The 15,436-nt window shown below is 38.6% G+C and overlaps 1 protein-coding gene across 1 annotated transcript in view; it reads right to left on the bottom strand.

Moving 5' to 3' along the window:
- Window positions 1-15,436, bottom strand: part of SORCS2 (sortilin related VPS10 domain containing receptor 2) — a 536,229-nt gene that overhangs the window by 49,604 nt on the left and 471,189 nt on the right. The window contains exons 13-15 of the mRNA XM_059470167.1: window positions 13,453-13,529; window positions 6,343-6,434; window positions 4,766-4,873 (exon numbers count right to left, since the gene is read on the bottom strand). Of these exons, the coding sequence (XP_059326150.1) occupies window positions 4,766-4,873; window positions 6,343-6,434; window positions 13,453-13,529 (277 nt within the window). The remainder of the gene's footprint in view (window positions 1-4,765; window positions 4,874-6,342; window positions 6,435-13,452; window positions 13,530-15,436) is intronic.

Below are 15,436 nucleotides of genomic sequence, written 5' to 3'. Positions count from 1 at the left end.
CTAAACAGAGATCTGTACATCTGCATTAGCTGATATCTAGATTAGATTGAAACAGAAGAAGCAGTTTGCTTTTCAATGCTTTTTTCACCACATTTCCTCTATCTACTCTCAGATATGTTCCTTCTTAAGCAAAGAGCAGAACAACCATTTCACAACTGAGCAATGATTCTCATTCAAGACATTAACTAGCTGAAAAGAAAACCCAGAATTTGCCTTCAGAAATCAGCTATTCTCCATTGTAATGAGGCTTTCTCTACCTTTATCTACCTCTTATAAGTGTTGCAGTATGAGCAAGTCAGTAGAGAAGAATTCAAAACACAGAGAAGTACCTTCACCTAGTAAGATACTCAGAGGACAGGAAAAGGAATGTCCTGCCATGTGTGACAATAAGGTCTGAAAAAGTACATGTAATGCTGACTGCTACTGACATTGTTAAAGGTGAGGTTGACATTCCTAGCAGAATCAACAGTTACAAAAATCCAGACAGCTCTACCTAATATCTAACGCATATTAACATTAACCTGGTTTTGAGTAAGTTAAAATTAGACTATCTTCCTGTTTCCATGATCACCCAGGAGCCCAAAGGAACACAATGGGCATTCCAGACAGCAAAATATGTATGCAGGAGTTCAGAGATGCCATAAAGTTCCCAGCAGCATCCGAAGTTGTTATTCTGTGAGACAATACAAAAAAATAGCCCTCTGGAAAAAATACAATTACCCACAAGGAAGATTTTAATTCTACCTGACATAAAGAAAAGCAGTTCTTTTATGTAACCTCTTATTGGCCTTTTAAAAGGGGCTATGGTCTGTGGTACCGTATGTTATTGGGCCTACTGGGTTTACACTGCAATCTAAATAATCTGGTTTGGGAAACACTCCCAGAAGCTGAGATGTGATTTAGAAGCATTTCAAACATGTTTGAAACTTTCATTACATTAACTATTTCCTCTGGAGAGGAATATCAATATTTCAGACACACAAAAATTCTTCCTTTTGCACTGAGTCAGGCCATTACTCAATCCAGTATTAGCAAGTAATTTTTGCAACTATAAAATATTGTTCAGTATTGTTCAATGGGATTGCAGTAACTTTCGTTCTTACAAATTTAGAACAAAATAAAACCTACTAGTCCATGCACTATTTTGATGAAAATACACTTGTTGAGAAAATCTCTTAGCAAACCTTACTTATTAATTTAGCAATAAATACTGGATTTGAGCTCCTCATTTAGAGGTTGATTTTTACACAGATCAAGTTCCCTAAAATTTATGAATACTTAATTGCTTATCTTTTCTAAACTCCTAACTAGGTCTCTTTAGAAATGGAAATCTAGACAGATTGAAAACAGAATGAGTCTCCTAAAGTTTTTGAATACTTTACCACTAAAACTCCTAAAAATCTTAACTAAGTCTTTTGCAGAGCACAATGGAATAAAACATATTTTCCTTAGCATTTGTATGTACATATCTTGAATACTGCAGGGGATTTCGATGAATGATTTAGATTAATGTTGACTGACAGATGACAACAGAGTTTTATGAAAACTTTTGACAAGTCAACATTTGGCTTTCCTCTCTGTTTTGGAGAAAACACAAAACTTTCTGAAATGTAGACTTGAGGCAGCCAGGTTCACATTTTCCTGTTTCTTCAGTAAAGTCTACTAGACCACTTCACTTTGGCATGGAAAACAGTAATGAGTGACATTCCTTAGGGGTCAGTATTGGGACTAGTGCTGTTTAACACCTTTGCTGGAACATGGACAGTGGGATCAAGTCCTTCCACAGAAAATCTGCCACTGACACCAAAGTGTGGGGTGCAATCGACACACTGGAGGGAAGGGATGCCATCCAGAGGGACCCTGAAGCCTTGAGCAGCGGGCCTGTGTGAACCTCATAAAGTTCAACATGGCCAAATTCAAGGTCCTGCACCTGGTTTGTGTCAATCCCAAGCACAAATACAGGATGGGTGGAGGAATGAATTAAAAACAGCTCTGATGAGAAGGAGTGGGAGGTTTTGGTTGACAAGAAGTTCAACATGAGCCAGCAGTGTGTGCTCACAGCCCAGAAAGCCAAATTTATCCTGGAATGCATCCAAAGCACTGCAGGCCACAAGGCAAGAGAGAGGATTCTGCCACTCTGCCCACTCTCATGAGACCCCATCCATAGTGCAGCATCCAGCTCTGGGGTCTCCAGCACAAGAAAGATGTGGAGGTGTTGGACCATGTCCAGAGAAGCTGTGGATGCTCCATCCCTGGAAGTGTTCAAGGCCCGGCTGGATGGGGCTTTGAGCAAGTTATTCTAGTAGGTGTCCCTGCCCATGAGAGGAGGGGTAGAACTAAATGTCTCAAAAGTCCTTTCCAACGCAAACCATTCTGTGATTTTATGATTCTGTGATTTTGGATAAATGAGGACAGAACTGGAATTCAAGTGCCAGCCACTTACAAGACCAGTCAATATCCCAGACACCATGCTGGAGAATGAGAAGTCTCTTACACACAGACTGACTTCAGCGGAACCAGGATTTTACCTGAACATCAATTTCAGGACATGTAAAATATTCTTTTGACTCTTTTGTGAATCTATTCTAGAAGCTTTAAATGAAATACTATCTATTCCTTAATTTTGCTGCACATTTTTTCAGTTATTACCTTCCCACTTCAGGATTATGCTATCTCTACCAATTTATGAGGATTTTGACATCATACTCTTTATTCAAAGTCTTTATTCAAGCACATTCCATACCAAAGGAAGAAAATCAAATTCCCGTACTAGGAAAATACATCAGACTAGGTCCTTGGCAATGGATTTGGGGATTCCTCAATTAATTTATTTCCATTACCATTTACAAGGTCATCTTACCATGTTCTACTAGGAAGAAAATTCTTTCTAACAAAATGAAAATATAGAATAGTTGATTTCTGGTTTTTTTTTTTTTTTTCCAGGGAATGTGTATTTCTCAAAAACAACAAATCACTGTAGATTAAGTCAAGCACAATAATTTAGTACAAGAATAGGTTTTCAGGGAAAATGGACTAAGCCAGACAGAACGACAAAAGGTCTTGACATAAAGTCAGACAGAGCACCACCGGGCTGACAACATCACCCTGAAGGGAAAATAGTCAAAAGTAGTGGGAGAGACCAGGAAGTTGGTACAATGGCAACAATGGAACACATACTGCAGGTTTATTCCTCTCATTGTCTTTAGAATCTGGTAGGAAATTTGCATGAATCTTCAGGGCCAGTTTGTGCTATTAAATGTTTGATGCTGTCCATGCTCAGTAAACTTAGCTAAAAAGTAAGGTCCCACAAGCCTGGCATGACACACTAGAGTCAGACTCTTGCTGTGCCTTTGGATATATAAATTCACATTATGCTTTTGTTGTCAGATTGGGCTCATGCACCAAATCTAGCTGCAGCTCCATGTACTTTAGATAGATGATTTTAGACAGGCATTATGTTTTAAAAGAGCTCTTTAGCCCATTCAGCCAGGTATTATAGCACATCTTCACAGAATCACTGTTTTTAATTATACTTAATAAGGAAAGAACCCCAAGCCCAGAGCATACAGTCACCACACATCATTTTATCTGCTATTAAGTACAGTTTGGGATAAGCTTTTGATCCATCTACTTTTACTGAAATCAATGGAAATCCTTCATTCAGAGGCATAAGTGTCTCCATGTGGCATATATTATATCATAAATAAACCTGTATTGAAAAAAGAGAGAGAGATGGGATAATACTGTTCTTTTCAGGTTATAGATGCATAATGGAGGATAAATGGGGCAGTGAAGAAAGAGAGAAACAACCAACAGCCCAAACCCCACATCTGCACAGTGTTATGAACTTGGCACAACCCTTGGAAGTACATTACATACAGTAGGATTTCTGCTTTGCTGAGGGTCCTTTATACACTGGGTTATTAATTTATTTTTCCCTGAGGAAAATGCTACTGGTACATGTCAAAGGCAGCTCTATTTGTAACTCCTGGGAGAAAAAGCTTGTCATGAACACACTGAGCTGAATATAAAGAATCACACAAACTTACAACAGAAGCACACACAACAACCTATTTGCACTCCCCTCTCTGGCTGCAGGCAGCATGTGCCTTTCTCCCCTGCTGGACAGGTGGTTTTTACTCTCAAACACTTCTAAAATACTAGCATTTATCCTAGAGATGGAGAAAAATGTGCAGCTCAGATCCAGATGTCCCTGCTCCTTTGGAAAAACACAGATAAACAGGATAAACAATTCTGAGTTGCAGAATTTGGTTATTTTTAACTCTATTCACAGCATCTGCCTCTGTCACTGCACAAAATAAAAACAAATATTTGATAGCAAAGTGCTTGGTTACATCAAGTACTGCAGTGCTATTTACTAAGACAATACTATAGTTATTTACACAGTGAAGACAATAGATATTTAACATTTTTGATCTGACTAAAAATCTGTAGAAAACAAAAAAACCCAAGAGGAAATAGTTATTTATTCCCCTGCATCTTTCAGATTTGTAAAGCAGTCCTATTATTCCACTCTCCCCAGTGGTAACTTTGCAAGATTTCATTTGAACATTTGAAATACTGCAGTCAGATGATTTCAAAGACAGGTTACATACCAGGGAGCTTCAGACATTATTGTGTCTGTGTGACTGTGAGAAGCAAAAGCCACTGACTCAAGGATCATCTCAAACATGCACAGCTGAAAATCTATGCAAATGCATACAGAGAGAGAGCCCTGAAAACAGAGGTGAAACCAAAACCTTACGTCATGACCAGTGTCTCATCTCCAGGTTCACTAAGTAGTCCATCTACAAAGACAGAAGTGCTGGTAAAATTATGTGTGCTCCAGGTCTGGCCTTCATCTATGCTGAACCTGGAAAAAAGCAGAAAATGCTTTAATTTACAGCTATTGGTACACATAGCAGAATGCACTCTAAAAATCCCCTCACTACTAAAGCTTATGATTTTCATTCACAAAATGGAGTGTGCCTAGACAGTGCATGATATTAATGTGATCTTCTCAGCACCTTATCCAGGGATTCAAATTTTTATGAGAAGGTGTAATAAATTTTCCACAAAAATAAAATTCATCTGGTCGATTAAAAACAGCTTTGTCAACAAATTATCTTGCTACCTTGAAGATTCAAAAGCTAATTAATTCACATTTCATTCTTTCTAGTAGTCTCTGAGCTAAAGGCCTGTTAAGCAGAGGCCAGTGAAACATGAGAGGCCAACTGGTACAACATGGGAGGTGCACTAACTCCAGGCACCAGTACGAGGATGGCCCTTCATGGCTGCTACCATCCACTTAAACATTTGCAAAAGATACTGATGAATCAGCAAAACATATTTCTAATGTGCATCCCAAAGTCTCTTTTTTTCTGTACATTTCCTTCAGGTCTTTTGGACAGTAGGTTAATGATGGCTTTCAGTCCAGATAAAAAAGAGCCTAGGTACAGGTACAGAGCCTAGTTCCTATTCATGTATATAACACAGGTCTGCAAAAATGAGCCAATTCACAAGTGATAAAGATGTCTTTTTATGTCTTTTAATGTCTTTTTTAAGGATGTATTTTTATGCTGAAGATTATAGTTCTGTGTGCCATTACACAAGGTTACCATGTTTTGCTGCACTATCATGCAGTCTAAAACTTGATATTCTATACCAAACTGCTTTGTAACAAACCTTTCCTGCCTTCCAAACTGAGAAGGCCATTTGCTGCACTGTCATCTATGAGAAGATCTATGCACACTGCAGTTACTTTGTGCATGAATATCTCAGATGAGCTGTGATTCTGGCACACCAAATTACACAGCACATAAGCGCAAATAAGTCCTTCACCTGTTGGCTCCCACACTCTACATTAAATTGCTCTTGCCAGAGAAACTCAGGGCTATTTTCCAATTTCCCTATGGCCCTTGGAGAGGACAGAAACTTAACAGTCCCAATGAACTCTCCTGACTGCCCACGTAAGCCACATAAGCAGCACAGGCTGAGCATCACTAACATGCACTGCTGGTGCCAGCCAGCAGCAGATAAACAATTATGCTGAACACAGCTTCTTCTGTATAGTTCCAGAACAGTCTGTTAAGCAAAAAATGCCTACACTGATGCAAGAAAATTTTATTATGATTAATGCATGACGCCATGGTATCTTCAGCACCATGGAGTAATCTTAAAGTAAACATGCAACTGCTTTTTTGTTGACTCAATGAATGTTAAATTAAGTTGACTCCACCTGTGCTTCATACATGATCACAATGAAATGCTTATCTTAAACTCTGAACTTTGCCTGAGGTCTTGAGTACACAACAGCTCTACTCTAATTGACTGTAGAATTACTTGAGTATTTTCAGAGGAATAGAGGTGTCTTTGATAGCCACAATAACTCCACCATGGTCCAAGTACAAGATGTGGTGCTCTTCTTCAAAGACCTACAAGTCAGACAAAAAAAGGCCAGCTAAGCAAATGTACAAAACAGCTGAAATAAAATGAACAAGCAAACAAGAATTAAGAGACTTATGCTTTATAATGTCCACACTTCAAACTGAAAAGAACATAAAAGTCATGTTAAGTCTTATATTTCTCCCAGCTGTAAAAGAAAAGAAAATTAAGAAGCTGAATCAGAAAATGTTCAGGTTCAAATCACAGTCAGATTAAACTGCCTAAAGTGATTTTAGCCCAAGCTTATATTTCTCATAGCATCCATTCTGCATTCCTTCCTATTATATATCACCAAGTGACCCATCACCTTACTTTGGTGTTTGCCTTATTCTGTGTATCCTGCAGAATAAAATGCTTTTCAGTCTAATTCTAAGAAAAAAAGAAAAAGTACTGCTGTCTGTGACTTTCTCACATATTCCCCAGAACCTACAAAACATGAAATAATTGGTGCCAGCATGTTTTCTGCATTTCCAGTGTCAGTGATTTTAATTTCAATTATGTGATGTCCCATGGAGACCACTGTGAGTTTGGAACCAAGATACATGTAATATTGATTTAATGGTACAAAGGATTAAAAAATTCATAAATTATTTTAATTCCTTTTCTAGAGGTTACTAGCAGTACTAAAATAAAAGCACAGGTAGATACCTTTCCTGGTTTACATCTAAAATCTGTTTCAAGACAGGATTTACTTTTGTAATTAACCTCTGTAGTTCATTAAACACAAAACCAAGTGATATGTGAGAATTATACACACTTAGCCTTCATAGACAAACATGCAGTCTCCTGTATGGTTTCACAAAGCAAAGGTGAAAATGATAAAGGTTAGCTTTACTTTGCCTTGTAAATGAAAAAATACTGACAATAGTAATTTATTTTCTTCTTTTGGCAAAATGAAATGCTACATTTAGAGGATTTCTCAGAAAGACTGAGCTGGAGCTGGGGTGAAAATATCTAACAGCACAACACTCACAATTACTTGAAAAATAGGAAGCATTTAATTTGGGTTGAGAACTCAGTCTTCCTCTCATCTAGTAAGAATATATTTTATGGGAATCCTAGGGCTTCAAGTATCTGATCAGTTTTTCAGTGTTGCCAATTTACAGGCAAACCCCTGATATGAGGCATTGATAGTCCAACCTACTCATTCCCCCAGCTGTGTATTTTAGAAGAGAATTCCGTAAAGGACAGACATTAATTTTAGATGTACTTCAAAAGGATGAGATCAGCTGGAGTCAGATAAGCAAGCAGAGTTTTGATCCTCCTCTAAACTTTATTTGACCTTTCCCTCAAACCAAAATGCAACAGGATGTGCTGGGACACTAAGTCTCCCATAGCTTCAGCACCAAAGATAAAGGAAGCTGATACCTGCACCACTTAATGCAAATCAGCCTTTCCCAGAAAAGCACCATGGTAGGTTCTTCATGTAGCATTTTAATAACCCTGCTTTAGCACACTATAAAGCACAGAGGACACGTTAAAGGCATATTAATGCAGTTGTTATTTCATGCTCTTCTTGCACACATTTCAATTTTTTTATAAACAAAATGTATGAAAGCCTTATGAAAATAATTCTTCATCTTCAATACATTGAAAAGAATGAACAGTTTCATGCCTGTTTATCGCAAAGGTAAATATTTATCTCTACTTTCTGGTAAAAAAGCCCAAGACAAACATTTTGCAAAGGATTGAGGCAAAGGTGGTGCCAGCATGAGAGATGAAGTTCAGATCTATGAAGATATGTGAGTTCACAGCAGGCCACGAATTCTAATAAACATCTCTTCATTAGCTAAAGCAGGCAATTAATCTATTCTGATCCTTACTACTAGCCAGCCACTACAGCAAAAGATTTTTATAACCTATTTCTGTAATTTTTTGCGCACGTTTTGTGCTTTATAATCACAATATCAACTCCTATTCTACCCGCTTCCTTTAGCTGTAAATGCTTTTCTTTCAACGTCTGTCCCAACACTGCAGCAGCTATTTCAGGCCAGAATATCTGTTGGAAGAAATTGGGACAGCTCCATGACACCAGTGAGAGCATATTTAAGTGCTCCTAGAAAAATAGATGCCATACAATTTTACTTTGCATTACAGAAGTTGCAAGAATAAACAAAAATTCCTGAGATTACTTTTTTATTTCAAGTGATATCCATTACTAAATTTAAATCTGGAAAAAGAAGCTTTTCTACACAGAATGAGCCATGGCTAGACATCCTCAGGGTTGGAATGCTGGAATTACATCCTATTTTGGTGTGCTTATAAGTGTTACCATCTATCTCCTAAAATGCCTGCAGGAAAACATGTATTCTCACTTAACCAAAGGTTTTCCAAGTTGCTTTGATACACAAGGATTTGACACAGATAAATAATATTCCAACAAAAGACCAGCAGACTAAAGCTCTAGAGATCTAGATTTAGTTCCTAGACATCCAAAAGGCTTTCTCTGTAACCTCATTAGTTTTGCTGAACATTTTGTTGCTGCAAGAGCTACTCTGGTAGCAGATCAAATGTGAAAGGTTTATTATTGCTGACTTCTTCCTTTTATTTATGCCATTTCCTCTGAAATCCAGACCTTTCTCTTACTCTTTGGTGTATAAATACTTTGCTGAATTTCAGGTACAGTGTTGTAACAGATGCTGTTAACATAACAACAGCAACCAGACTTGTGAACAGATACCAGTATTATAATAAAATAAAACCACTCATATGTATACATAAGGTAATCCTTAGCACTTAACAGAGTATCCTAATATTTCATGTTCATTAACACATTTTATTATATTGTTCTCCTGGTGTAACAGACAGAGAAATCTTTCAAATAAACATGAGTTCACCTTAGGCTACATCTTCATGGTCCACTAGGCACTTAACAGTTGGACTTAATGATCTTAAGTGTCTTTTCTAATGATTCTATGACTCTAAGCCTATGTATTTTATGATAATGTCAAGGTGAGATTCCTTTCTTCTACAGTCCAGTTCATGGCATGGATGTTTAAGCTGCTTGCCAATCATCTCCTAAAGCACAACTGCTATTTACAGGGCAATGTTGTACAGTACATTGCCACAATTTTCAGTTTTCTTCAAACAAAAGAGTGATGGTTTCAAGATATACCAACAACCAGCTCAGCTATGCAACAGAAAGTTAGAAGAACAACTGAAAGTAGCACAAGTGGTACTATGGTTGTTTATAATAACAATTCTTGGTTTTGCTCCTAGTATGACCTGACACAGGCAGGATGCAGGAACAACCACAAAACCATGGATGAAATGCAATAATAAATTTATCCCCATTACCTGGCCAACCAGGGGAGCCCTGAAGCAGCACCTGTGCAAAGACATACAAGTGGGGATGCAGACACTGCAGAGCTCAGTGCATGCCAGAGGATCACCCAGCCTGCTGTACTGTAGGGTTTGCACAGACAAATTTACCACTCTGCTTTGGTCTTTGTAGCAGCAGAGCAGGGATCTCAAGCATGTTTGATACTGTGCCTCTATCACAGGCCTATGTTATCTAAACACAGATGTTAGACCTAACACAGAGGTCAAAAAAAATTAATAATATTATATTTGTGGGTTTTGACACCAGCATATCACTTGACTGTATTTACTGTCCACCTCACCAACCTTCTGATTTTTTTCCTGGATATATCTATTTATCACCAGAATTTACTTAATTTCAAAACCTCTTATTTAAGCATTCATTTCTGTCTATGAACTCTGGCTGTGTTTATAGGTAAGTCTTCCTGAACCCTTACATGACCACATCAAATGCAAGCTATGGAAGGTTTGATTCTCAGAGTACATCATTGAATTACAGGATCTTTGACCTTCCCCACAGTCCTGTAATCCACAGTCCTATGAACCAATGCTGCTATTATGTCAATAAAGGTTTAATTAATTCTTTGCACTACAATTTCCCCAAAGTCTCTTATGTTTGCTTTTCTTCATTCTCTCTCTACCCAAGCACAAAATGCTCCTCTCCTCCTCTGTACACAGCTCAGTAACATCATGTGAGCTTGTGAGAAAGGTGCCAGGCCCTCATTAATGACAACCACAAAGACTCCAAGGCTGAGACTTAAACTCAGACAAAGTGTTGTGCCAAAGCACAGGATTTCACCAGCTCACAAGACCTGCAATTTACTGAATTATCTAAATTCCTGTATCACCTGACTGAAGCCTTCTCTTTTGTTGTAAGAACTCCAGCAGAGAAAGGAAATGTGCTGCTGTCCTCTGAAAGAATTGTTTAATTGTGCACAGTGAAGCCATGAAATACATAAAATAATCTACAGTTTCATTCTGATCACAAATATTAGAATTTAGCAAGCTCTTTCAAGGGCTTCAGAAGAGTTTCAATTAACATAGAGCTAGCAATGTTGTTTGCCATTTAGACTGTCACAATGAGGGATCAGTTTGTGGTTGATTTTACAGCATAATTAGGCACCTCAGGGTCAAGTTGTAACATATATAATTTACCTGTGTGTCTCTACAAATAAAAAGCAGTGAAAATATTAATTTGATGTCATTCCTCTTTTCTTCTTATTTTTCATCCCAGAAAAACTATAAAACTTTGGCAAATGCTGACAAGAAATTATGAGAGGCCTCTGAGAAGTATTAAACAACACAGTACCCACTGTAAATCCTGGAAGGCTTTTGCATTTACACACCTATTTATTGTATAGTAGATTTCAAGATGGACTTTGGTATAAAATTTTATCTTTTAAACATCAAAGGACATTATCATTACAAAAATAAACCAACTCTTTTTAAAGTACTCTGCAGAATACTAATGGAACCCTACAACAGCAATATAAGTAACTGTCTGTATTTTTCCCTTTTAACCTCAAATTCCCCAAGCTCAGTCAGTAACACTACTGAGAATATTTTCACACTTAATGGTTTTTAAAAATACCAAAATTTTATTTCAGCTGAACTAACTGAAATTAAATTATTTTTTGAAAACACTTTGGTCCTTTGAGGATGCTTTTTTTAATCCTGGATATCTATTATAAGTAGCATCGATATGATATAGTGTATTGTTTCTATATACATATACAGAGAAAAAAAATACCCCTATGCTGAGTGCATTGAGTTTGCACAGCCAGGTTTTGGTAGCAGGTAAGTCCACTGGGGTGGCTTCTTTGAGACACTTCTAGAGAAGCTTTCCCACATCCTACAGCCAGCTTCAAGATGGACATGCCACTGGTCCACTGACTCAGCTCAAGTTTGAGATATCAGCGACAGCAGTAGCACCTCTGGGATTATGTATTTAAGAAGTGCACAACAGCAACTACAGCAGGAGTGAAGAGGTGAGCATATGAGAGGGGAACAGCCCTGCAGACACCAAGGTCAGTGCACAAGGAGGGCCAGGAGGTGCTCCAAATGCCAGAGCAGAGGTTCCCCTGCAGCCCCTGGAGCAGCCCATGGTGAGGCAGCTGGGCCCTGCAGCCCATGGAGGCCCAGGATGGAGCAGAGATCCACCTGCAGCCCATGGAGGCCCAGGATGGAGCAGAGATCCACCTGCAGCCCATGGAGGCCCAGGATGGAGCAGAGATCCACCTGCAGCCCATGGAGGCCCAGGGTGGAGCAGAGATCCACCTGCAGCCCATGGAGGTTCAGGGTGGAGCAGAGATCCACCTGCAGCCCATGGAGGTCCAGGATGGAGCAGAGATCCACCTGCAGCCCATGGAGGCCCAGGGTGGAGCAGAGATCCACCTGCAGCCCATGGAGGCCCAGGGTGGAGCAGGTGGATGTCTGAAGGAGGCTCTGACTCCACAGGAAGCCAATGCTGGAGCAGGTTTGCTGGTAGGACTTATGATCCCAGAGGACACCCATGCTGGAGCAGCATGCTCCTGAGGGGCTACAGCCTATGGGAAACACCCACTCTGGAGAACTTGCTACAGCCCATGGAAAGGACTCATGTTGGAGAAGTTCATTGAAAGCTGTCTCCTGTGGGAGGAACCCTACACTGGAGCAGGGGTGTAAGGAGTCCTCCCTGTGAGGAGGAAAGAGCAGCAGAGATATGTGTGTTGAACTGACCACAGCCCCCATTCCACATCCCCCTGTGTGGCTCAGGGTGAGGAGGTAGAAAATTAATAAGTTGAGCCCATGATGAAGGGAGAGGTAGGGGGAAGTGGTGTAAGATTTGGGTATATTTCTCACTATCTTACTCTGCTATTAATTGGCAATCAAATAAATTCCCCCCAAGTTGGGTCTGTTTTGCCTGTGATGGTAATTGGTGACCAACCAATTACCCATGAGCTTTTTGTTATATTCTCCCTCCCCTGTCCAGCTGAGGACAGCAGTGACAGAGAGAGATTGGTACCAAGCCAGGGCAAACCCACCACACTGAGACATAGCAGCTTAGGAAACAACACATGAGAAAGGTGAAATGCTTGAACTGACACTAGCCAGTGGAAGAAAAAGCCATCCAGAATTCAAGTAGCATTATGATATCACTGTTCTCTTTTTAACACTTTGGTATTTGTAGTCCCTGAATTTATTAAATCATGCCAAAAGACTTAAAAACTTTTATTATTTTTTGAAAATATCTTTTAACTGTCTCAGTTTCAATGAAGAAAAAGTTTATGCATTAGTAACAGCTTTCAGACTATGAAGCAGAAGAATTTTTGCCCCTGTACCTAAGCTGTGTCTTTTAGCTCAGAATGTTGTACTGCAAGATCTAGTCCAAGTCCACTTCATCATTAGCATAGGAAGATTACTTAAATTATTAAAAACCAAAACAGACACTATGTTTTTTGCATAAGATACTTATAGGATCTTTAAAAAGACCAAACTATTTGAACTTCAGCAGAACCTGACAGCTTGATCAATTTGAGTCCTAGAAAATCACGTTCTTAATCTCTTAGCTTCCAAGCAAACTGGAGATAATAATACCACCTCCTTCAAAAGAGTGAGTATCTAAAGATTAGTTAAGCATTACATAATTCATCACATTTGGTACATTAGAATTATTTCCAGGTTCCTTTGATGATTTATGCCTCCTACCTGACGCCACGTGTTGCCACAGTCAGATGTTATGTACATCTCTTCTTTATACTCAACCAGCTGGGACCCCAGGTTACCTGTCACAAAAGAGGAGAAAACAAGGGTTGCATCCACATGGGCAAGAGAGATTGGATCTAGTCCTGATGCCAGTCTGAGTCAGAAGTTTCCAGGTCAGAGCAAGAACTAAACACAGCAGGCTTACTTCATTTCTGGTAGAACCAGCAAAATCCTTTACAAACACATATGTACAATTTCAAAGTCCTCCTTTTCATTGCTAGGTTGTCCATAGGTGGAAGCAATGAGGCTTGATTCTAATACCAAAATGCAGAAGTGAGACCAACATTTTAGTTTTGTTCCTGCATGCTGAAAATTTATTATGAAACAACATATATTTAAGATGTAAGTATGAAACATCCATAAATTCAGAAGCTTTGACCTTAATAATATTCTGTGAAGTTATTCACATTGTACTCAAACTGTTAAAATGAAATATTTTATCTTTAAAACTTGATGAAGTGGTAGCTAGACTAGAATCTGGTGAAATATGCAACACGAAAAGAGGGTACAGGGCTTTTGAAAAAGAGTAAATACAAAAGAATTGAAAGCAGAATTATTTGATTTACCTAAATATTAAGCAGAAAATTACTGAATATATTGACAAATAGCACTGAGGGGAATTCAGTTAACTGAATTCAAAGTTAAGAGAAGTTTTAAACTTAGGGAAGATGATAGCAGATGCAGTCCCAAGTACAGAGATCTCCATCTTTTAACATGCAGTACTTCAAATAGCAAATTATTAAACCATCAGGCAGCTTAATGTTCTAGGGGAGAATCATGCATGGCACAATATTCCTTTAAAATGATATCCTCCTGGGGATTTAGACTTAAATTTATGGTTTGTATGTTTTCACTGCAGAAATAAGATGAAAATTATCAGATCCTCTTAAGCAGAAGAGATTATGAAAGAAAACACTTGAGATTAGAACAGCACTATGAAATTTCACTTGTGTATTATATAAATAGCTGGTTTTAGACCACTACACCAGATCTGTTTATACAGAGTGTGCTTGCTGAAAGGTTCCCAAGAGGAATGACAGCACCCACTGCCCAAAATACACACTCTATTTAGACCATCAAGGGTGCATGTGCTCCACTCTTTAATAAGATAACTCTACCTCCTTTAATTCTCAATACATCCCAGACAGGACTGGAATACTTATATTGAATCAGGGAATTTATAGGAGTCAGTTAATTCCTTTAAATTGCATCTAACAGTTCAGAAGATGCCACTTCTCATTCTTGGGTTTTTCTTGGGTTTTCATCTTTCCAACACACTCCACATTCCCTCATTTATCACATAATTTAGTAAAGATTTATTTGCTCATAGAATCATAGAATATGTTGACTTGGAAGGGACCCATCACAATCATTGAATCCAACTCCTGGCCCTGCACAGGACATCCCAAGGATCACACCATGAGCCTGAGAGCATTGTCCAGATGCTTCTTGAACTCATGCAGGCATGATGCTGTGACCCTTTCCCTGGGGAGCCTCTTCCAAAGCTCAATCACCTTCTGGGTGAAAAACCTTTTCCTGATATCTAACCTAGACCTCCCATGAATATAAACAAATGAAATAGTTCCAAAAGGAAAGCTGCAGACATTAATTCAGTTATATTTTCTCCCCAAATACAGCTTTAAGATTAATCTGATCACTAGAAGGAGATATGAATGAGAAATTACCTGCTCAGGGCTGAAGGAAGGGAAGGAAGATTTGATAAACTGCATATACAAAATACATTTCTTTTGCTATTCTTACTTTCCTCTGTTATACTTTTCACTGCTGTATCACCTGCAAATGGACATATTCTTGTGCTACTGAAGTTAATCACAGAATGTTTTCTATAGGATAGCTGAAAACAGAAATATTTATCTGCTTGATAGAATCTAACATACTCCCATCAGTCTACACTCTTCTTTACACA

Source organism: Ammospiza nelsoni, chromosome 4 (genome assembly GCF_027579445.1).
Source record: "Ammospiza nelsoni isolate bAmmNel1 chromosome 4, bAmmNel1.pri, whole genome shotgun sequence".
Classification (NCBI taxonomy): domain Eukaryota; kingdom Metazoa; phylum Chordata; class Aves; order Passeriformes; family Passerellidae; genus Ammospiza; species Ammospiza nelsoni.
The sequence above is the reverse complement of the archived record's forward strand: the minus strand, read 5'-3'. Positions and strand labels throughout refer to the sequence as shown.